This window comes from Seriola dumerili, unplaced genomic scaffold (genome assembly GCF_002260705.1).
Source record: "Seriola dumerili isolate Sdu_G_001 unplaced genomic scaffold, Sdu_1.0 BDQW01000686.1, whole genome shotgun sequence".
NCBI classification, from domain to species: Eukaryota; Metazoa; Chordata; class Actinopteri; order Carangiformes; family Carangidae; genus Seriola; species Seriola dumerili.
Window position 1 is genome coordinate 517,092 of NW_019174941.1, and position 25,601 is coordinate 542,692.

The following is a 25,601-nucleotide window of genomic DNA, read 5'->3' on the forward strand; positions in this document are numbered from 1 at the left end:
TATATTTGTGGTTTTAAGTACCAAAAACCATCTCAGTGTAGTTTTATATATCCTCTCTCAGGCTTCTCTCTGGAGCTCCAGACAACAGCTCGGTGAGCCAATCAAAAGAGAGGCTCTGAGCTTCTCCTCTGGTTGACTGTTTTCTGAGTGATCTAATAAAAATATAGCAGATTTCAGGTAACCATTCAGAGATGCCAGATCCTGCAAGGTTGGATGGTGGGTCCAGTGGGCGGGGCTTGGGGCATGGCTGAAGGTGGTGACTGCTTTGTTGTGACATTACAAAATCACAGAAGTCCGGACAGCTTGTTTTAAGGCTCAGTCTCTGAATACTTTCTGTGTGCATTTCTCTGTGGACTGGGAGCTTTGATACTTTCACAGTATTAATATAGAACCTAGACCTGCTTTATAATCGAAATAGACACGGAAATCTCACTTTATACAATGTGGGACCTTTAATACATAAATAATAATCATCGGTTCTGATGAGTACTTTTACTTCTGATACTTTAAGTACAGTGTGTTGCCAACCTTTCCGTTAGATGGAGTATTTGTTTAGTTTTATATTTCAACCTTTACTTGACTAAATGACCTGAAATTATCTCCCACCACCATAAAGCTGTGTCATTGATAAATATATAAAAATTAAGGAAAGTCAATTCCTATGTAAGGTAATGCACCTGTGATGTCTCTCTTAAGACATTGTTATGCACCAAAATCCAAAATTCCAGGCTAGAAATGGATGGTGGACATTATATTGTAGTGTTTTAACATTCAAGGGTCTTTTGTATGCAGATACATGTCTGTTCCAAGTGTCACGTCTCTGTGACTCTGTGACTAAACAGAAAGGCGAAACTGAGCTGTAGTCTTTACAGGCTTATTATAGCGCTCCCTATGGAGCAGTCTGCACCATTCTCTGTGTCCAAGTAGTGACTCACTGAAACTATCAATGTAGGAAAGTAGAAATATAACACCCAATTGTGTGGAGATATTTGTGGAAATACAGTATAAAAGCAATTGTGGGTGTTGGGATGGTTGTCATCACAAAGCTTATTCAGAAATATTGATTACATTGTCATGATTTTACAGTCAGCTGGAAATGAACAATTAATGTATTCTAACCTGCAGCTCATGAAAATGATGTTTGAGTTGATATTATAAAAAAGGAAGAAAATCCAGCATGTCTAAGATACATGGGTAGGATGTGGCAGACAAAATCAATTCCAGGCGCTCACTTCCAGGATGGTAACAATAAAAAGCCTTTAATAAATATGGATTTAAAACATTATAAAAATTCATCACCACTTATCGGCAAGCTTGTTTTCCTCAGGAGAACCTGGAGAATGGCATGATGTATTTCTGTAACGTAAGATGCCCATGTTTATTGAATACTTATTTATTTTTACTATCTAGATGCCATAAATTGAATTTTGCATCCTACCCATGAATCTTTTCCCTCGCCTAGTATAACTTAGAGTGCATAGTGGTCAGGAAAAAAACTCCTGCTGCTTGTTCTTTTTTTTTTTTTTTTTTTTTTTTTTTAAAAAAAAAAAAAAAAAAAGAATCAACAAAGGGAAAAATAAATATTTGACTATGAGACTATGAGAAGATTCGTTCATACACTCATACACTCAGCAAAAAGCTCCTCTCTAAAAGAATCCTTTACAGCAGCCCGGAAGTATCCTGCTGCCTCCTGCGTCAAGCTTGTAATGTTCAGCTTCTGTTGAGACTTACAGGCTTCTATTGTGAGAGTTGAAAAGGGTTGATTCAACTAGTCATCTAGTTAACATTAGTTCAGAAAAGTCATTACAGTTGCGGGTCACTATGGTGGTGATTGGGGTTCATTGTAGATATTGATGATAGCTAGATCCATATTCTTGCAGGACACATTCAGATTATGTTTTACTGTCCAAAATGTAAACTTGAATAAAGTAATGGAAAATGACTCAAGTTTGGACAATTTTGTATTATTTTTTGACCGTGTAGAAGCTGCGATTCTAAACGATTTGATTAACAGGTAGGAGTCATACGGTTTCTGAGTTCTGTCTAATTTTAGCAAAACTGTTGAATGAGGAGTTTTATCAAAAACTTCCAACCCTTTGCTTATTAGTTGAGACTGAAATATGAGCATCATGTATGAATTCTTTTCGCCTTCTGCGCTGCATGAGAGCTACATAAAGGTTTTATTTTGGCTGGTTCTCAGCGTGTGGTTTGTCAGGTGATGGCAGCATTACGCTTTTATCTTTCACTGAGCGCAGCTGGAGCTCTGAAATATGAGCATATGAACAGAGGTTACAGATCATTGCTACAAATTAAATTATATGCAATTAACCTTTGTGTCTTATAGGTGCAGCCCCATCATACACTATAACTTGAATAACTTTTTGCCTTCTTGGTGTAATTTTGGGTAGTTAACATCAGAACTTTGCTCGTCTGCAGACTCTTACACATAGAACACATGTGATTTACACTAATTGTAGCCAAATTAATCTTGACGTACTCTGTCCATTGATTTATCTGAACCCTGCACTTGGCAGTGGGATATTTCATTCCTCAGTTACACACTCACACAGAGACCACTCCTGAGGTAGAGGGTGGGAGGTGTGACCCTTTTACCCCTTATCCTCCCCCTGAGGCAGTGCATGAGTCCAGTATTCAGGAGGTGCACCCCTCTGACTGCTAATGTCCCCAATCCAATATGAGACAAGGTTGGAGGGTCATCTTCCATTCACACATAGACACGCACACACTCAGACACACTGCCTGTCACTCACATGCACCAGTCTGCTCAGCTGACTGCTAATGCGGCGCCGACCCTCCGAGGCATTTTCTCACCCCTCTTGCTCTCTCAGCCTGCCTCACCACACTCACACTCTTCCCACCCACACACGTCTACTGCTGAGCAGCCATGTTAACGGATGGCGTTAACGAATGGTGATATGATATAACCAGGTGGACAGTGCTGGTTCTCATGCATAAATCTCAATAGGGAGGAAACATAAAATTTTCAAATCCTGAGAGGAATATGACTGAAATAATAACTGCACTGGGATGCATTATCAGGATGTGGTTTTATTTGGCTCGAAATAACCTGTGCAGGTTCCTTGCTCTGAAGCTCTTCAGCCCCCTGATGTTCTTCCTGTCATTTTTCCACAACAACACCCACCTAAAAACATTTTCCCAGCTGCCTCCCCCACATCAAATATCCCTCTAGGCAACCTTGCCAATGCACAATTTTGCTTAGTGAGCTTCCCATTTTGAAGCCATAGAGCCATGCTAAGTAAATGTACTATGCACATGCAAATCATACTCATTATGTACTGACTGATTCGCCATTTTACACTGCGTGCACATTGAATGCTGTTGTCCTGCTTGCAGGATCCTATTGTGCAGCCCTCGAGAGATTTGTCCTCTCAGACACACTTGTTTTTAGTCGTTTTGTAAAATGTTGCCTTCTTTTGTTTATTTCTCCACCTGCCATACAGATGTGTTTCCACTGCACAAGATCTTCCACCTGTGGGACACGTTGCTGCTGGGTAACTCTTCTTTCCCCTTCTGTATCGGTGTGGCCATACTGCAGCAACTCAGGGATCGTCTCCTGGCTAATGGCTTCAATGAATGCATCCTGCTCTTCTCTGACCTGCCAGGTGAGAATATGAGCTGGTAGTTACATCTTTGTATGTTCACTGTCTTTTGGGCTTGTTTACCTTCTACATGCCTTAAGCTGTAGTACCTCGATGGTTATAAACAAAATCACACCAAAATACTTTTCCCTGCCTTCCCTAAATCTGACTTGAAGGTTGCCCGACTGCAACAGAAAGTGGTATTTGCAGGATGCCGTGTTTCGTTCCTGGGAGTACTAATGTGTGCTGATGTGTCTGAGTTAATGATATCCTCAAAGCAGGCAGCTCTGCACTCCTACACAGACATACTCCCTCCTTGATGTGCTCTAGGCGTGCCTCACTTTGCTCTGCATCCTTCAAACAGTCAACAACTGCACCCTGGGAATTGTCTGCCACTGAAATCATAACCTCTGTGGTCCTCCAGTGTTTCCATCAACTCTCATCTTCATTGTCAAGTCCATCTTTAGTCTGTGAGGGGCATTTGGACACGCCGATACAATATTCATTAAAGAAAGTTGTTGCTGTTGGGTTCTTTAGTGCTATTAGACATGCACCTGAGAGGCTAAGTCAGACTTTTTCAACTCTCAACCACAAATGCAGGATTACTCATGCAAGAAATGGAGATAGAGGGTTAGCATGTATATGTGAGACTAACAGGCTGCCTGAGGCATCTACCTGATTTGCAAGTTAAAGACCCTGAGTTTGTATTAAAAACTGCACTTAAACAGATAGGTGTAATGACGGGAAATGGCACTGGCAAAAAAATAAGAGTAGGAAATGGGTGTAATCCACCTTAAGAAACGTCACACGTGACACACCTGCATCTGTTTTTTTTTCTACACTCATTAGAAAACACGGCACACATTGCGAATTATAGTTCTTTAACTTCTCATTACGCCGCATTAGGGAAATATCCCTGCGGTGCAAAAATAAGGTGTGGGAGGAAGTGGGTGGGATGGGGTGGTAAATACTGGAATATAGTCTTTTAACTCAGCAGTACAGTTGTTAATCCCTGCAGGTTTTTAGTGTAATACAGGCAAGACGAGCGATTCGGCCTCCTTTCTTAAATAAGACACAGGAGGAGGGCCGACAAATCAAGGAGGAATTCGCAGGCCTGATTGTAATCATACGGGGTTGATGGAAATGCATACTTATTAGCTTTGCTCTGTTGGTTACATGTATTTTCTTTCCTGCTCCAAGGGGTTTGTAAAGTCGTATAGGCATACACTGACACGTTGTCCCCGGGATTTCGCGGTTTTTGTCGACTGTATATGCCACAGAGAGTGAAGACACCTAACAGTGTCTCTTAATATGTGCCCACTTTACTGCTCCTTTTCACTTGCACAAAGCAATTACTTGAGCGAAGTATTGGTGACATAAAATCCGAGAGCAGCATTCATAATGTATGTCTTCAGAATGTACCTCTCTGTGCCTGAGGGATAGCTCAAACAATTTCCTTTAAAACTCTATTTCCAAATGCTGCTTAGCCCTCTTTTTTTTTGAGCTGAAAGGCAGAATGACATTGGGGTTTTAAAACCAACAGAGACAGGGACGATTTGTCCAAACGGGGATACCGGAGTACTCTGTAAACTAAGCCCAGCAGCCTCCCCTTCTGCCTAAATTCAGTGCTGCCATACTTCACTGTGCTTTACTGCCCAGGTCCAACAGATTCATGTGATTGAGGCGGAAGGGAAAAGGAGAGCCAGTTCTCCTTATAAAGGTAAAATATGTTGGCCTAGAGCTGCAGTCAGCTTCTTTGGCATGATTTCCTGGGAGAGGCAGCTTCTGCCAGCCCGTTTCTGTATATCTCTGCCAACCTCATTATCGCAGCTTGTGTATACCTGGGTAGTTACAGTGTCGTATCTGGCAGTCTCTCTTAAACTATATTAGGAATGAATCCTGGGCTGTAGAGTGACCTCAAACAGGACTTGTTTACTTAAGCTTCCAGCATGTTCTGGTCCACACTCCAGATAGTTTTATATAACTTGTTACAGACACAGGCTGCTAAATCCAATCAAGTACCAAACAGTTCAGCACAGCATTTATCACCTCTGCTAAATGACAGTAGGGGTCTTACTACTGTGAGCTTATTGGCGTGGAATGTACAGAGTTTATTTATTTAGTTTTTTAGCCTCCCCAGCTGTATGGCTCTGGGGAGAGCAATTTGGGTCTGCCTGTCAGTCAGTCCACCAGCGTGGTTCCCCTTTTTTTCTATCTCAACAACTAGTGGATGAAATTTCACAAAGACATCCGTGGTTCTGAAAGGATGACGGCCACTGAATTTGGGGATCCTTTGACATTTCTACCAGGACCAACAAGTCCAGTCAAAGTTATTTCACTTTTTCTAATAGTCCTAGAAAACTAGTAATATTCTCAGCTGACTCAGCTGTACTCAGTGTTAAATCTAATTAACAAATGTTAGCTTGCCATTGACCATATCACCCAATATATCTGCTCAACATCAGCATGTTAGCACGCTGCTAGCAGCCTAACAGAGCTAGCATGGCTGCAGACTCTAAGTCTTGTTCCTTCCCTAACCCTTCTTAACAGTTAAATGGTAAATATTCTGTGATTTAGCAATGTGTATATCGTTCATTGCATGTGATTCAGTGCGAAGAACTTGAAAGTAAACATATGTTTGGCTTTGTTTTATCAGTAAATTATACGCATAGTAATAGTGCTTGTCAGCCCTTGTGGGAAGCAAGGTTTTGGTGGCCAGTGTGTATGTGCTCTGTCTCACCACATTCATGTAGTTAAAACACACAACCACACGCACGCACACATAAAGTACATAGACTTTGAGTTATGGTAGATATTTGATTTGTGGCCCACACCTGCTCCTTTCTGCCATCAGGCGTGCAGAATTGATGTCCTCGTACAAACTGAGGCTCACATTCATTTGTTTCAGAGCAGACTCCACATGCTCCACATGCTTGTAACTACACGAGCTGCATGTGTGAAGCCAGAAAAAACATACCCTGATGCTGGCTGGACAGTATGAAAGAAAGAGGAAAAGTAGACTCAATCTCGCTTAGCACAGACTGAAAAGGAAAATCAAAGAGAATGTTTGAGATTTGAATGTGCATGTTGTCTTTAGGCCCTGCAGGAAAGAATTAATGATTTCACTCAGTAAACATGTTAGCACTGTATTTACATTATAAAGTAGCAGTTTTTAACTGAGACATCATGCACTTTAGTGACTACGCAAACCTGTTTCTGTAGCTCATCATTTCCTGGCACATTAATAATAGAGATGCATTATGATTGTCATTTTGCCTTTGCATGATGGAAGCTTGTACTTAGTTGTGATGTCTGTGTCAGTGCTAAAAAGGTAAAGGACATTGCAGGAGACATTTTCAGATGGATGAACTTTGAAAGATGCATAAGTACGCATGACATTTAGTTGTGAAATTAAAAAAAAAAGAAAAGAAGTGCTCCCTTTCTATTCCTGTCTACGACTGTCAGAATAAAAGTTAACGGTCAAGATAACGTTACAGGACAGTGACTCTTAAATGATTCAGACACACTCCTCTCTTTCTCTCTTTTGAGGCAGTAAGTGGGGCCAGTGACCATAATTCACAGTGACAAGCCTATTACACATAACACTGTGAAGTCTATAGTTGCCAATATTCTGACGAAGAAGAGAGGTCCAGATTTAAGGGCAGTGATACAGACTATGAGGTCATGTTCAACAACAGGTTCCCCAGGTTGTCAATATGTCAGTTGCATCATATATACTGTAACTCATCCCCCTGTATACAACCTTATCCTCAGCAAAACATTCCTTAAGTCATCTTGACCTTCCAGACCATCACAGAAGACTAAATTATTGTTGAACTGAAATTATATCACACTCAGTGTATCAGAGTCTAAAACAAAATCTAATGTGAAACAGGTCAGACCTGTGCCGCAACATTTTGCCCTGGAGCCAGCAAGGCGTCTCAGCCCACCATTTGTTGGCAATTAATCTTATTTTGTGATTCCCATTTGCCTACTCTCGTAGCCTCAGGTAATCTATAACTTTCTCTTGTTTGGAGACTTCATTGATTCACAATGGAGAAGCGAGGCTCTCCAGCTGACAGGAAGCGTGTGTTTACTGATGATGCGGCAGCATTTGCCTTCCTTCACGGGACATTAGCATCTGTCTCAATGAGCAGAGCTGGGCACAGAACTGATGAGCTCTAGCTATAGACGTTTAGTTCTGAGAGAAACAGCATTGAGCCGCTGACAGTGCTGACGGCAACGCTGCACACAGGGACACCGCGAGAATACGGGCAGAGGGAGGGAGAAGCAGAACATTGATGGTGAAGGTTTAGTGTTTGAGAGTGCGTGACAAATTTGGCATGACATATTTACATTTGCATTCGGGATTTGGCTGATCGTCTGGTCTGTGGCATTTTAAAACGAGTAAATCCTATCCTGTTAGAGGCAGTGAGCAGCAGAGGTTAAGGTGGACCTTGGTAATATCTATAGTGTCTCGACAATATTGACCTGCGGCCAAATTTGTCAGTCATCTCAGATTCACTTACATTTGTGCTTAAAGTTAAAAAATCCTCTGCCCTCAGAGAATTTGAGTTATTTGTGAGATTCCTAAAGCCACTCTTAGCAAGGAGTAGAGGTTCCCATTTTAGAGTGACACTTGACTGGTTTGTGACACTCAGAACCATAAAATTGAATTAATAATGTCATTTTATCATTTTTCTGAGTGGTTTCCGATGTGCAGTCAGCGCATTCGGAGGACCGATGGGCCGATCTAGATACAATTTCATGCAGGAAGTCACAACAAAAAATGAAAAAGGCCAATAGCACCACTTTTATGACAGGCTAGCTGCCCAAAGGTAAAGACTGAAAACATATTGAATCTAAACTGAAAATGGCACACAGATTTCACTGAGGATGTAAGATACCAGTTTATTTAAATCTGATGTTGTATCTTGTACTTTTTTATCCAATAAGTCTGTTTATGTTTTATGTCAGCTGGACCATTAGTCATTCCCCTGCATTTCATGTCTGTCTCCACTGTCTCTGTCCAATAACGGCATAAAATGCCCAAAAATAATTAAAAGAAAAAGCTTTACACATTTAGTATAATCCTATCAAGTGTGAACACGCCTTGGCCACAGCAATATTTTGGACGATGCTTTGGCACTGCTGTTTCTCCCTTTCAGTGTTCCTGGTGCATCTGTGCATCATGCTCAGCCAGGCCATTTGGCCACAACATCATTTACATTTATTTTTTAATTTGTAAATTTGTAAATCTTGTAATTCAAGTCCATCAGAAACAATCACAGCTGGGGCTTCCCAAAGTGTTTTCTTCGTCTTCAGTTAACCTTCAGTTCAGGATAAATGAACATGTTTCCTGAAAATCGGCAATAACTTGTAGGTGGACTGATTATCCCAGACAAATTCTGCCACCAAAAGTTTCAGTAGTATCAAAATATTTGAAGGAGCTTTTCATCATTTTAAAGCAACCATCATGGTTTACATATATATTCTTTTCACACCCCCTGGAATAAGCATGCATGTTGCAATGCATGCGTTTGTGCTCTGGTCTCATTGTCTATGCTGGTAACTGCTTTACAACTCTCCAAAACCATATGGGAGATAAGATTGTATCCAACATTAAGAAAGGTGATGAAATGCGTTTACTCCTAAACTTGAAATTAGAACCATATACTTACCTTGTTGATGACTTCAGGTCAGTCAGGACACTCTGTATGTCTTAGTATCAGATAAGCATTGATTGATGACTTAATTTAGAGCCGCTCTAAGCAAAGAAATAATTATGGTAACTTTTATCCAAGAAACGCTAAATCGAGGGCAATTGGACCTGTTTGTCTACAACCAGGTCCAGTTGCCTTTGATTCACCTTTTCTTGGGTGACCATGACCTGGATGACTGAGAGTCTTCAGACATATGGTAACTTTAGTTTTATCCCCCATCAATGATAAATGCATCTCTTAAAGCTATATAAACACAGTGCTCCTCTTCCCCCTAAGTTTCATCAGAGCAAAAAAAAACAACCATTAAAATACTACCTTAGCATAATCACTTTAATATTGAAATGGAATAATAGAGCAAGGGCAAAATGTTATCAAAATGTGGATAGTGGCATGTCTCGTGGCATTACTATGTAAAGATGGATGGATGGACAAACCCCTGGACAATAGATAGTCACCTCCTACTTCCATAACCCCATCTAATATTATCAATTTAATTGTGGATTACAATTAAAGATCCACTGATGGTTGGCTTTATATGGTTATTGATCAAGAGTAATTTTCCTGATTTTCACGGTGTGTTTGTGATAAAATAACGAATTGGAACGTTATAGTACAATAGATTTTCTCTATTTATTTTAATTCACTAAATTCTTTCATCTCATTATTGCCAGCTCTATCTTCCTTTGCACCACAGTCCAATTCCACCAAACCCCCGAGTTGCTCTTAACTAATCATGCTGTTCTACTCTTCGTGGCAACAAGTCACAGCCCACAGTCAACGCCTATACATAATTACTAAAATGTAATGTTGCCTGACTAAAAAGAAAAATTGCTCCCTAACAGAATTGGCTGCTGTGGACTGCCCAGCTGAGCCCAGGGCTTGTTAAAGCTGCTATCAATCTCCTCTTCCTCATTCCTGCCCTCTTTTTTAGCAGAAGGAGTGATTGCATGCAGCATTCGTGGCCCTAGAGAGGGAAAAATGTGTTTCCCCTGAACTGCCTGTGAGCCAGTCGGTGAAAGAATCTCTGACCACCAGTGTGTTTTTCACTGGAATGATCCTTGTAACTGAGTCTGTGAGGTCCTAGCCCCTGAGAGCTGACAACCCCCTAACCTTGACGTCGCTGTGGGACAGAGGGGGGGGCGGGGTACATCTTCTATATAATTTCACTTGAGCCTGGCCCAGGTGCAGGTCATACCAAGGAGTGCTCATTAGCCAGACTTGCTTATTATCCACGAAATAGGGGAGTGAAAGAGAGAGGCTGTCAGTGTGAAAGAGTGTGAAGGAAAGAATTCCTAATTTACCCAAATCCTCGGCTAATCCAGTGAGTCCCTGCTCCTTAATCCTCTCTATTCTCCATGCGAGAAGCAGGAGAAGCATGGATACTGCTGGAGAGGCATTAGGGGGAAGAGAAGAAATTTCACTTTGCACAAAAAACTTATTTTGGGACAAGAGCTCAGATGAGGGACAGCAGCTAAACAAAGGACAGTTAATATCTTAAAAGAGCTGCTGCCGGTGCCGGATGACTATTTAAGATTATTAATGGCATCAAAATGCCAAGGTCAAGCTAAGCTTGTGTCTTCAACTAAACCTCCCACAACACATATACATAATTTCCTCTGCTTTATCTCTGATTCAAGGGAAGGAATCACATTTTTTATTCTCATGCTTTTCACTCTGTTTATTCATTAGTTTTTTGATTTATTCATTTTCTCACAGAGCAGTTAAATAATTTGTAAAAGTAAAATCTTGTCAGGGGTAATTGAGAAATCAGAGATAAGCAGAATACCCTTCTGAAGTTTTAAGTGAAATGTCTCCACAACTATTTAATGGATTACCATTAAATTTAATACAATAATTATGACCTCAGCATGAATTGTAATAGCCTTGGCGATCCATTAACTTTTTATTTAGTGTCGCCATCAGGACAAAATTTTTGTTTGTCCAATACTTGTGTTGTAAAAAACTGCTTTCTTAATGCAAGACTGCTGATGTCCACCATATGTATTTGATATCTTAGGTGGATAAACATAAAAAAAGATTTTGATTTCACGAACTGAGTGCAGGTTCAGCAGTCACCAATCACGCCGGCGCAATCAAACCAATGGTCAAAATAGCACTTAGACTACAAAGAGCTAATGTTTGCTAGCTTTTTAAAATGCAATATTTGGCCCGCTCAGCTGTTTATGACTTTGCTCATAGGTTGGGAGCAACTCAAACCTTTCCAAGTAACATTTTTGTACTTCCGTGCTTTTTGTTGCACAGAAATTGACATTGAGCGCTGTGTCCGTGAATCCATCAACCTCTTCTGCTGGACTCCAAAGAGCGCCACATACCGACAACATGCTCAGCCGCCAAAGGTCATTGGTGACAATGGCTTTGGGAAAACAACAGCTTGCTACTCGTCTGACTATCAAGACATGCCCAAGACAGACCTGGTGAGTTTTACTCATCAAACACACACACACACACACACACACACACACACACACACACACACACACACACACACACACACACACACACACACACACACACACAGTCATACACATAACCTTTACAAAAATTGTAACCAGTTTTGCTTTACATATATTATCTGCACATTACTTCCAACTTTTCCTGAGCCAGTGACTGTTGAGGTTAATTATTTTATTATTTCTTTCCTGGTGTTAGTTTTTTTTTTTCTTGTGATTTGTTTTTATGCTGTATCCTGTTCAACGCACTGGAGGGCTTTGTTCTTTAAGGGAACCGGTGTATCTGGTATCTGAGGTCATGAGCTGTGTCATTCAACCCACAAGATCTCTGTCTTAACAAACAAGTGAAATAAATAATAATTAACACTTTATGTTTCAGCTTGGTAATAACATGGTAGTTAAGGGGTAATGTTTGGTAATTTCAGAGGGGTTAGCCTGGTAAGAACAATTAGAATTGTTCAATTGCTTTATTATTTTTGCAAAAGAATACCAGTAATGGATTAAAATATCTCAAGAACATATAGCTTGGTATAGGCACATAATCTGCTATAAATGCCCATTTTTAACCAGATAATATTCTCTTAATAACAGTTGGGGCAAAATCAATGTAAAATCTTACTGTCTCAACTTTGAGCTGATGCAAATGTAGAGTAATAATACGCAGTGTATGTAGAGGTTGGATTTGATGAAAAAGAGGGTAATAACAGGTTAATACGCTTGTTGATATTGTGTGTATATCATCAGTGTAATATCCTCACAATCATAAGAAATTACCATCAATAATTACCATAAAAAGCTATTGAAATTCAAACATTCAACTCATCACATTTCACTTTCAAACGCACTGATCAGTAATTTCAAATCAACCTATAAATATCAAAATATGTGCTTTCTGATTTCTGTTTTTGAATAAATCTATACCATGTACCATTTGCTTCCGTAGTCAGTACAAACTGTGCGAGTGTTCTGTAAAACAAGACTGCAGGACTATTTCTACATCCCAATCACTGTCACCCATACAGACAGGTATTGACATGTTGGATGATTTTGCCTGAAGCTTTTTGAAAGGTTTATTAAATATGTATCATCAGCAGCTGATTGAAGTTGTGAGGTAGATTTCACTTCTTCTCTGTGAAATAATTCCAAAACGTGAAGACGTCAGACTGTTGCCATCCATTTTCCGTGCTGCACATTACCCAGCACCTGCTCTTTTCCCTAATCAACACCTGATTGTAGAGCTGCAGAGCGACCCCCAGTAGGCCTGTTAAGCTGTATTGATTTTTCATGTTAGAGTGAGTTCCCCAGGAATCAAAAGTTATACTTCGACACAGTACATGGCAGCTCCAGTCTGCAATTCCCGAAGTGGCAAAAATATTGATTTGTTTAAAAATGCATTCGCTTTAGAAACACAACCAGTCAAAATATCTCGGCATAAAACTTTATTTATATAGCACTTTTTAATAACACTGTTACGAGTTGCTTTGCACTGAACAAAATATATTACGTCAAAATAGATTCATTTGGCAGATGTTTTTGTCCAAAGCAAAGTGCATATGTGGTAGATGTCATCAAACATTTTAAATCCATCCCTCCTAAGATATAGGAATGCAGATGTATGAGCAATTAAACACATAGCAAACATGTCTTCAAACAAACCAGCATAAAAGGTTTTCATACTTAGTTATGAGGAGTGTTTATTGATGTGATGCTGTCTTCCATACAGGCCTTTTGTCTTTGTTTAGTTTTTGTGGCGCAGCCCTGTTTGCCTTTCACACCTGAATGCATCGTGTCCAGAAAGCTCACAAACACTCTTGTCAGCCCTATCTGCTGTGTGCCCAAGTGATTGCTGTAATCTTTCTCATTCAGCCGAGGCTCATTTGTATGGGTGGTGGCATTGATCCATGGCCACATCTATCCGCACCCCACCTCCTCCTCAGAAAACATTCTGGCACTGGGTTGAAATGTCACTCTCATCACTGGAGTGACCACAGACACACACATACTATACTCTACATAAGACTAAGTGCACAATACAGCTGCAGAGAAGAAATCCAGAAAATAGGAAGCTGAATGTTGATCTAGAAATGGCTTCGCTCATTACTCATTATTACACGTGTTATCACAAATTATTATTTGACCTGAAGCTAATTCAGGGAATATTAAGTTTTTCAGTTGAAGCCTGGGAAAGTTTGTATTGTGTGAGAAGTGATGCGGGTAAAACTGACAACCGTGGCAACAGCAAATAAAGATTTATGTATTGTCACATCTGCTAACCATAAACAAACCCCTTCTTAGTTGCTATTATGAAGCTCAAATGGAAAACAAACATAATATGTCAACACCTTGATCAGAATAAACTGGCCCAGGGTTGAGGTTGAAAAGGTTGGGTTTTAAGGCTTTCCTGGTCGTTTCACCTGATTAAAATGTGGCAGGATAAAACACACACACACACACACACACACACACACACACACACACACACACACACACACACACACACACACACACACACACACACACACACACAAATAGCCAGTATGAACAAGAGGAATGATTACAGCTAACCTTTTCAACCTGTGTTGATCTGGGCACCTGAGGATCGCTTCAAGACAAACTTGGAAGAAATGTGAACCGTTCCTTTAAGTTAAAACTAAATGAAACAGACTGAATAAAAGTTACTGCACAGTTGCAGTGGAGTGCAAGATATGAATAAATAATCTCAAATTTAATATGATAAAAGGCAGTGGCAAACAGAACTGTCTTAAGCCTTGATTTTAAAAGAACTAAGAGTTCTTGCATGAAAAATGTCCAAAAGGGAACTCCTAAAAAGTGTTGTCTCAGCACAGAGTTCAGTGGCAGAAAACTCACTGGTGCTATAGACGTGTAGAGCTACAGTCATACAGTGAGTTCTGCCGTTTTCTGTGGGGGATCCACAATGTCTTCACTGCCAAAAAATATTCCAAAAAGTGGGATGGCTGATATTGTAGTGATTCATATACAGGTACTGAATGTTTGTGTTTCGTGCCTCCCTGTTGCCCGTCTCTCTGCTAACAGAGCAGGAGGCTCTGTCAGCAGATTTCCAACAGACATCCATCTCACTGGACAGCTGCTCTCCAGTCAGCCTGGTCTGAGCGAATGAAAAGGAGAGAGCAAGCTCTAGCTCTCCTTTCTCTCAGTCACTAACACGAGAATGTAAACATAGCAAAATAAACACAGAAATATTGTCCTCTTAATGAAATTGCCTGTTTCATCAATCTTTCCAATGAAGGTTCTCTCCAGTTAGTTGATCAACTGATAGATGGTCTCAAATTCCTTCTTTATAATGGCTCATGTTCATTTGATGCCTGCTGTATTGAGAGGCAGCCATAGTACAGCAGCTTTTCCGAACACAACTTAAATGTGTCCCCACATGTATAAGCCGCCCATCTCATTAAAACTAAACACACAATGATAAATCTGTGCATTTCATTTTCCAGCCACTGTAAAGTACATTAAGAGGCAGGTGTTAGTTTGAGAAAATTAAAATAAATCATAATGTGGTACAGTGCTCAGGAGGCTAGTGCCATTCCCTGTGGATGAGCAGATGTTTTGCTTACTGTCATCTAACAGCCGGCAGAGCTCATATTTCAGTGATTGAGCAAACGGATGTCCATGAGCAAACAGGAATGCTCCCTTGTTCCAATTTCTCAGTATTTTGCGCAACATGTTCCCATGAACAGTGAGAGTAAGCAGCATTCCCAATGAGCTGAGGTAATTTTTTATTGTATTATGTCTTCATTTACTACGACTTATCTTGCACAGGGCTTAGAAACAAACACATGCACACCTATATAATACATACAGTATATGATGCAATATAATACAAAACCTATGCAATCAATTGTAATGTATTGAAGCTTATTATGTACAGATTTGTTGACAATATGACATGTTTCAACTATTAAAAATATCTCTTAACATTATATAATCCAAAACAACACCACCACTAACTATGAAAAAGACTTGAATGAATACTTCTCTGAAATCTTGTCACCATACATGTTTCACAAAGGTGAGCAAAATATGAAATAATAATATTTCAGTCATTACACTTAAAGGTGTAATGTGTAAGATTGTGCTACTTGCTCCACCTCCATAGGGGGCAGAATTCCACCTCTTTGCTCCTGTCCAGTTAATCATGTTGTTGTTTCCCCATGTTCCTTATAATTTATTATTTATATGTGCATTTATTGTTGATAGTTAAAATTGTTGAGAGCACTGAAACAAATTATGAGTACTTGTAATAAAAATGGTTTATTTTTATTTACCTATAAAAATATGAAGGCAAGGGGATACTGCATCACATTGGTGTCAGACTACAGCAGCATGAGGAAGGGATGATGACATCATCACAAAGGCAGAATCAGGAAATAAGGTTTATTGCCAGTTAGATTTTTACTTACTAGATATTTGGCTTGGTGTTTGGTGCAGTATTCAATAAACTTATTAACAGGAAATAGAAATAAAAGGTAAAATACTGAGAGAGTCAAAAAGATAAATATACATAGATACACATATTAAAAATATAAAACTATGAAAAAAACTATGTACAAAAGTGTTGACAAAACTCTGCTGAGCAGAATGTGCAAAAGATCACAGTATAGACGATATCTGTTATGTGCAGGAATAATATTCCATGGTGTTACTGCAATGTGGTTGTTGATGATTGATGTGGCCAGACGCGATCATACAAGTTCTTTATATTCAAACATGTTAGGTCTGTTGTGTGTGTATAATAAATAGTAAGGATAGATAGGAATATGCTAAAATAAATACAGTATTAGGCAGTGGATCCTGAACCTGCTGGTTCTGAATCAAACATTCTCTTTGTCTTACTTGTAAAATAAAAGTTACTGACGCATCTAGCTGGACAACAGCCCAGGAACAGGCTAAATTCTACTAAATCGCTAAAACGTCTGTCTGCATCATCAATCATACATTTTTGCCACTTGAGGTGTTTGTCAGTATGGTTTGTCATTTGCGCTAATGATACTTTTCACTACAGACCAACATTAGATGTTACTCACCAGTCTAAAAGAAAAGTTGCGAGCTCGGCATCAAACCGCGTCTCTTTACCCAGAGATGTCTCCAGAGGTGGAAAACCACACCAGGATTCACCCGTGATTTGCTTCTTTGCCATTGAACATGGTCTCTTGTTGAAGTGGTCCTTCATGATGGAGATAAAGATAGCTTTCTAGGCGCTTCAGCCATCTCTATGTTTCTGTGATGCTAGTAAGCAGCTTTTTTTTTTTTCTTTTTAGTCAGGAGCTGTTGCGTAACTTCAAGCTCTGGAGGAAGCTCTTCTTTGTGGGACTGAGGGCAGACTAGACACTACACTGACTCACACCGTATCTAGTGTCATAAAGTGGTATTACAACATGGTCCAGGATGCAGCTAGTTGGTTAGCATGCTCATTTCAGTAGATATCTCTGAGTTTCAATAGATTAAGGTCTTGGTCATGACATCATCACTGTGGCTCCCTCACATACTATTGATAGTGTTAGTTCATTTTTTGAACATTTTAAACTAAAATTCTGGCCAGATCTTACACATTACAACTTTAAGTACAAAGCAAGTTGTTTATGCAACACTAAAACAACATTATATTTCAGTCACTGTAACTCAGTTGTCAAAGGGCATGTCTGGACTCAAAGTCTGTACTTTCTCAGCAAAAACAGGGATGAATTTTCATTAGAGGAGGCTGGTTTTTTCTACCCCTCCCAAGAAAAATTGTTCGTTTAGAGTGCTGTTGGTAACTGCTGTGTGGCCAGAACAGGAAGTATAAGAAAAGCTGGGAGGGTTTTTCATTTTAAAATCCTCCTCTATGTGGAAATTGGTATGTGTGTGGCTGCTGTGAGGGGTATTTGTTGTCAGCATTTTTCTCAGATCATAGCCTCAATTATGCTCTGCTTTTCTTTGTCTGACTGCAAACTTGGCAGATAAAATGTGTTTTTATTTCAAAAATTATGCTCAAACACCACAGACCATGTTGGTTGATATGTGAAAATCTCAGCACAATTACAATCACGCACTGTGAAGGCACTTTAAATGAGTCATTGACCTTGTCATCAAGCTGTACAACACTGTAGCTCCTAGCTCAAATATGTTAAAGTGATAGGATTTTTCTGTCAACTGTGTACAATGAGCATTCGTGCGTAGACACACACACGCACAAGACACAACACAGCATTTGTGTGTGTTTATCAGCTGCTCCAGTTTAGGCTCATCACTGTCAGGCCAGTGAAATGTGAAAGTGTCATTAAGCCATTCTCGGCTGGCACACACCGCTCATCATGACATTTAAGTCACCACAGTGCTCTGTCAGCCCCAGGCAATCCCAGGCTGCATATTTTACCTATTTCTGTCAGCATATCACATATATATGGATATATTTATGTGTATGTGCAGAAAGAGAGAGACATTATTTGGTTTTACTGAAATAGACCTGTAGGTTTTGCCACTCATCTTTGCTGATCAGCTCATATGAGCCCAGCCAAGCAGATGAGCCCATTCAGCTCTATGGAGCTGTCCAATGTCGTCCTCATCTACTTTTCAGACACTGTCACAGACAGTACAATCCAGTTGAATACAACAGTGCACAGCTTAGCATTTAGCTCTTAGCACAGGACTCTGAGCATCAGGGTGGTACCTCTGCTTCCACAGTACATGATGACTGAGCCGATAGCACCGATTTGCTGCCATCAAACTAACCCACAGGTGTTTTATAATGATTTAGCAGGATCTCCTACATTTTGTCATAACAGTATATAACCTAGCTGATGACCTTCCACAGAAATGTTCAAAATTTCCAAACACATCATGTTGGCTGAACACTCGTCCATCAGTTATTCTTTAATGATGTCTACAGAGATTAGTATTGGTGTGTCTGAAATCACTTACCACTCCCAATAGTCCACTATATAGTGAGTTTGCCATTTTGTAGTGCTTTTTGAATGTACAGTGAGAAGTATACCCTATATAGTGGTCTTATAGTATCCCACAATGCACAGTGAAAAGTAGTGTATGACTGTGCAGCAACCCCCAAGGCTGAAAAATGAAGCCAACATAGAAGAACCAAAAATTGCAATTCCTTGAATGGCCACTTGAGGCTGGCTCAAAAATGGAGTCAGTCGCCATAGACTCCCATGTTAAAATGTCCAACTTTACAACAGAAATAAACATGTTTACAGCCTAAAACAAAAAACAGTTTTGGTCTCTATAGCTAATTTCCTCCTTCATGACAACTGTACCAGGGGGGAATTTTCATATAACTCACCTGTTTTAAATTTTATTAAGGCTTAAAGTTATACATAATTGAGTGTGTTCCACTTTGAGTGACAGGTGGGTGAGTTTATGTTTGCCACAAACCGGCATGAACTGAAGTCTCTGCTTCACATGTGCCCCACTACTTTGCCCATTTTTGGATTATCTGGGAGTTCGGCTGAGTTAGGCACTGCCAGGATGGCGAATGCGGAGCAGCCTATTCTCAGCTTCAAAACTGCTCTTCAGAAGCCTATGGGTGATGTCAAGGAGGCTACGTCCATCTTTATTTACTGACCGATGGTCACTAACCAAGCAATATACACCATCATGCATTGCGCTTATATTTATGAAAAGAAAAATGGTGCAGAGAAAATGACCCGAGTAGTGTTAATTTTGCTGATGAGCTCACTATATAGTCCTCTACACAGGACTCCCTAGATGGTGAATAAGGAGTAATGAATGAGTGAGTGATTTCAGACACAACCATGGTCTTTTGCTAAGTGCATACCATGTACTTAAAAGGCTTTTCCTTTTACTCTAGTGTAATCTTTAAAAAGTGTTCCTTAAAGGCAGACTGACGGACCCACTCTGCCATTTTCACCACTTTTTTTGTCTGTTTAGTGTTTATTTAGACAAAAGCTGAGCAACATATACAGGTCACAAGAGTCACTGAACAATAAACTGAAGTACGCATTTACTTATCAGTAAATACCTGTTCTTATTGTACCCCTTCTTGTCTTTTACCCTATCTTTACCCATTATCTGGAGTACCTGCCTGCATGAGACAAGAAGCAGATTGCATTTTATATCGACCAACATCTTTACACCTAGCACGCTACAGTGTGTGACTCCAGTGATTATTCATACACGCATGAAAACAGCTGCATGCACCATTGCTTCAGCCATAAACTGGCATGTGTGTGAGTCAACAGGACTTGCTGTAATTGTGGCTCATCACAGTGAAAAGCCCTGTCAGCTCAGGAGGTTAAGACCCAGCTGAACACACACAAACTCTATCTTGTCCAAAACCAAACTACCCTTTCACATTCAATGTGGTGCCAATGTGATCCCTTTGGAATTGAAATAACCTTCACTTACCAGAAGTAAGTGCTATCGAGGACACTTAGGTATCTTTAAAGAGAGCCCAGGTATCCCTGGATCCCATGAAATTCAACCATGACCTCTGCATTTGTGCAGTAAAATGTAAATTGAAAAGCAGCAAGGCCAGAATGAGAAAATATTCAGATATTTTGATAATTCATAATTTCAAACTCATATTCATAATATTTTATTAGATATTTACTGTATAACAAAAATACAAAAACATGCCCATTTACTGTTGAGTAGTTGCTGGGCCATTTTATAATTTTGATCAGCCTGTTAATTTGTTCAGTTTTGAACATTTCATTTATATCTTGCTGCTGCTGGAGAGTGTCATCATGCAGAAAATTATTAATTTCAGTTTACATGTGTTTACAGTGACAGTATGTAAATAGCACTTACACTACGCTGACAAATTGAAAATGTATTCAAATCACTTACCATGTAGCATGTCATTTTATCTATCGCTCAAGCATGCTAAGTTATCTCTGTGGAGATTCATTGTTTTCTTTTAGCCTGCTAGTCTCGCTTGAATTGTTTCTTTAGATTTGTGAAGCAATGAAATAAAGTCTTTTTCATTGCCTTTACCATATCTGAAAAAAGAATAAATAAAATGGTGCTGTGTAATATAAGGAAATCATTTGAAAAAGATGTAGGAATGGTTGTTTTTTGATAAAACTTGCATTGAAGTATACACACAGCATCAATTGCATGAGGGATCCCCCCCCCCCCAGTTCCTCTTCCTGTGGTTTCCGTTAAAGGGTTTCTTTGACAAGTGAAAGATGCATTAAGTGTCAAAACAGACAGAAAACAAAACAGTAAATGAAAGACATCAATCACCTTACTGTTTTTTACATTTGCAAGCTACAGTCTAGAGCTGGAGTCTACAGCTTGTCTACACAGGCGGCTTTTACTGGGTGTGTAGAGCAGGTGTGTTCTTTGGCAGTCACATCCCAGTTTACTCTCAAGTTCTTCATAGTTTTCGCGGCACCTGATCAAGTATGTCTAAGCTGGTTTAGACATACTTCTCTGATTGTAACACTGTAACCATGCCTTATTACAATTACATTTTTTAAAGGGCATTGCCATGAAATCTCTGTCTTTTCCCATTATTTTCTTGTAGCCATCAAAGTCAGGACCAGTTAGTGTCACAGCAGCATGTCAGCAGCAGGGCTGAAATCTGGGATTGACATGCACACTGTGATGTCAGTGATGTAATAAATGCTGCCTATTTGAAACGTATTATCACTTTGATGTAGAGGTGTAGAATGACTCCATGGGAAATTTGCTTGTGTATTTTATAGTGGTTTTTGTTTCACTGTGTTATATTCAGGGTTTCCATTGTGTTTTATCGTTGGCATGGCCTGAAACAAAGATCAAGTCCATAAACATTTAAGAAAACTTTTATAAAATAAAATATCAGCTTTCAGAGAAAAGAAACTATTTAGAGCAGCAAATGCCATTTATTTAAGCGTCGCTATTGTTTAGGCACAAGATGCATCAGGATGTGGATGGCTTATCATGTCAGCTAAACAATTTGCTGTTAGGTGTTTCTAATATTTTTGCATCTCCATATGTGTCAATGAGGTGGACAAAATATTGGACCCAACTGTCAATAAAATATAGTTCAGTATTCCACCAAAACAAAGTATCAAACATACCATGGTACTGATTTAAAACTCAAACAACTTGCGTGGTAGGCTCGACAAAAAGTGAACATTATGTGTATGGTAGTATTTATTGCAGGGCTGATGTATTGCATCAACGTGGCGCAGTATGTATTTACTTGTCAGCAGTTGTTAGACATGAGATTGAAAGTTGAGAAAGAAAATCCCAGAGGTGAGTGACATTTTCTCAGCAGCACACCAAACTGTTGGTCATGGCAGTAAGACATCATGAATATGTAGATCCCAGCTCTGCTTGAGCTCTCTCGTGTTGCCTAGAATAACTATTGTCAAGCTGTCTGTAGATAATTCAAGAGAGCAGAATAAAGTTGTTTGGTGAAAAAGATGCAACACTCCTCAAATCCCTTTCTGACTCTGTGTTGATGCAGCACAGTGAGGCTGCACCCTTTAGACACATCTATACAAATGATTACTGCAGAGAGTAGAGACAAGAGATTTTGCCGTGATCACAGCTGAAAATCAGTTACCTATTGAAATAATCAGACTCTGAATATTTAATAGAAGCAGAAACAAAAACCCAATTGTTTGAGAAAATTTGAAAGAGGAAATGTAACAGCTTTACACCTCTCTTGTCTCAGCCTACAGCCAAGCTTTACAAAGAAAGAAATTGTTTCAGATGTACTCAGAATAAGGCCTCAGTAAAACCCTGCAGTCAGAGTATGCAAGACTGACAGTGTGAGTCAAATAACCACCACTATATGATTTTGGCTAGAGGAACAAAACTTGTTTTTTACACTTCATTGGAAGGGTTTGTTTCAGATATTGTACTACTTAAGTTGATATGATAGAGTAATTACCTAGAGTAATTTACTCATTCTGTATATGGGTTAATGTTTTGCTCAAATTAAACTATACAGAAGAATTAGAGATGGAGACAACAATTAATCAAAGGGACTATAAGTAAGTTTTGCTATTTCTACGCAAACCAATGTTTACAGTAGCAGCTGAAGTTAACGCTTGTCCTTATCTTGTATTTTCTTCTACGGAAGTTAACACACCAACCAGCTAGCCCCTGCCCGGTGTCGTCACTATCCAATAGTGACTCACTGTAGCCTCTAATCTGCCCTGAGGATGTAGCGTGGCTCAGAGGGAGGGTGTATTATAAACTCTTGTCTTGTAAACGCAACGATGGCCAAAGCTGTTGGCAAGCGACAATCACCACCACTGCCCTGGTAAAAAAAAAAAAAACACACATAGAGAAAACGCAGAGAAAACTTACAAATAGACTTTAAATATCATGATCAGCAGTGTGTGCCGGTGGCTAGAACAAATGTTTATGCAGTGAAATCAACAGTGTATAAACTGCTGTATGGGCAGTTTAATCCACAGCAATACATCATGCTGACATACATAAGCTGATCATATGTTTAGATGTAAAATCCTGGTGGAGTAAAGAGTACAATGTTTCTGGTTAGTGGAGTGGAAGCATAAAATGGAAAGACTATAAAAAACTACTTAAGCACACTACTTGAGTAAATGTACTTAGTACTTTCCACCACTGTGTACAGTATTGTAAGTTATTAGAACTTCACTTGGAGGGCTAAATATTTATTATATAGTAAAGGAATGTGTAAATGAGCAACATTGTGCACTGTAAGATGATTAAAAAACACTGTGCTAATACCTGGATTTCAGGACACAAGCTCAAGTGCACAAAATTGTTACATTACATTGTTACAATTCTTGTCCAAAAAAAAAAAAAAAAAAAAATGTAAATCCTTTCTGGACTCTGGACGACTGACTTCTGCTTCACTGTTGGGTGGGCGGAAGATTGTTCAGCTAGCCAGTGGAGTTAGCTGCTTTCAAACATTTTATTTCATGGATGGCAGAGCCTTGGCACTTAACCTACTCGACGTGCAGTTGGCCTTTCTCTGTTCTATAAATGCCTTTCACACAGTGTGCTGAAATTCATAGATAATGCTGTTAGCATTTCTCACCTATTTAATTTGCATATAAATGAAGAGAAATACCAGGCTGCTAAATAACCAGTCATTAACACAATAGATTTGTTTGTTAGGGTTTTTTTTTGGAGGGGACTTGGGAAAAACTGTCATCATCTTGTTTGGTTTTTTTTTTTTTTTTTTTTTTTTTTTTTTTTTTTTACATGTTATGATTGAAATGATTCCAGGGCATCTGGAAATCACAGAGGTATAACACTTGCTCACCAATGCGGACCTTGGTTTAGTCCCCTGCAGCCATGCCTGGGGTTGGTTGGTTTAATGAACTCATTTGGCAGTGCAGGTGGACACTGGCAACAGATCATGTTCTGGCCAATACTGCTGGTCATCTGCTGTGGTTTCTCAGCTGTAATACTGCTTTTTTTGTATAGTAATACATAATGAAATTTTCTTCCGAGTTACTGGGACAAACTGTTTTAAAGGATGGTGTCAAATATATATTTAATACATAGGAGATTTAGTTCCCATAGATGACATTCAGGCCTAATTACTTGTCTCCTGGTTTTAAAGAAACTATAATATCCAACCCGACACTATTCTTTCTGTCTCTCTTGTGTCATTTTTTAGTGATTACTTTTCCAAATTCCATTATTCAAATTATGTTCAGAAATTCTCTGAAAGCCTGCACTATAATTTTCTCCCTCTTCATCTGATCTCCTGTGACTTCCTCTCTTGTAGTCCCGGGAGCCTCTGGCGCTGTGTGACCTGAAAGCAGAAGTATCGCCCAGGATCTCGGCTGAGGACTTAATTGACCTCTGTGAGCTGTCACTGACTGGGCCCACCAAGCGAACCAAAGCTGGCAAGCCCAAAATTGTTGCTGTCGACATCCGCAGTGTAGAGGAGTATCCTTACCATTTCTGTGTAGCTACGAAACTTAACCTGTCAGTCTGTCACCTCTTCATCTTAACTTTGATTACATTTGAAGATATGAGTGCATTGCTCAATTTTTGTTTTGTCAGCTTCGCAGATGGTGAAGCTTGTTTAATCAACCTTGGATTGTGTCACACAAAACCAAAGGAACAATTTTTTTTCTGTAGCACTGACAGTTAAAGGCAAGGCTATTGTTACAGTAAAATTTATGTCAGCAAACACGCTCCAACTTGAAGCTTTCTGGTGGTGATACTTAGTGAAAATCTCAGGCTGACGAGACAGTATGTGATGTGGGTATGATGTAAATATTAATGATGGGGGCTAGCACGGCTACATGGTTAAAAGCAGCATTCCACAAAGTTGTAAATTATACAGCCTCTTATCAAAGACAACATACACAACATTGCTTGAAAACAATATAAACAAACAGTATTTTCTGGATGCCAGTGTTCAGTCTGACTGAACTGAAAAGAGGCTGGGTCAGTTCACTTGCCAGTGAATGGCAAATCTGGTGTTACTGTACAGCAGAGGGCGTTTGTCTGCAGTAAGGATATAGTACAGACAATAAAAATGAATGAAATTCTGAAAGAAAACAATGGGAAACAATGATATAATAAAAATATTGACTGAATTCTTCAGGGTCCATGTGGGGATTGGCAGTGATGACATAGATTCTGGTTATGTCTTGCTGTTACAGTTAATGTGTGAAATATGTCAGGCAATAAGAGAACTACTGTGTGCAACGTGTTTGGTGCAACAACAGGTGTGTGTGTGCAAATCTCCTGCACATCAGTATTTTGTCTGGCTGCTTTACAACACTTTTAATAGACACAACCCAGCTCCCATACCCAGAGAAGTAAGGGAAATATGA

General features: G+C 39.5%; 1 protein-coding gene across 2 annotated transcripts in view; it reads left to right on the top strand.

Annotated features, from left to right (window-relative positions):
- Nucleotides 1–25,601, top strand: part of tbck (TBC1 domain containing kinase) — a 47,559-nt gene that overhangs the window by 11,585 nt on the left and 10,373 nt on the right. For both annotated transcript variants that reach the window (XM_022765434.1, XM_022765435.1), the window contains exons 22-24: nucleotides 3,483–3,644; nucleotides 11,606–11,778; nucleotides 24,539–24,702. In XM_022765434.1, coding sequence (XP_022621155.1) covers nucleotides 3,483–3,644; nucleotides 11,606–11,778; nucleotides 24,539–24,702 — 499 coding nt within the window. The remainder of the gene's footprint in view (nucleotides 1–3,482; nucleotides 3,645–11,605; nucleotides 11,779–24,538; nucleotides 24,703–25,601) is intronic.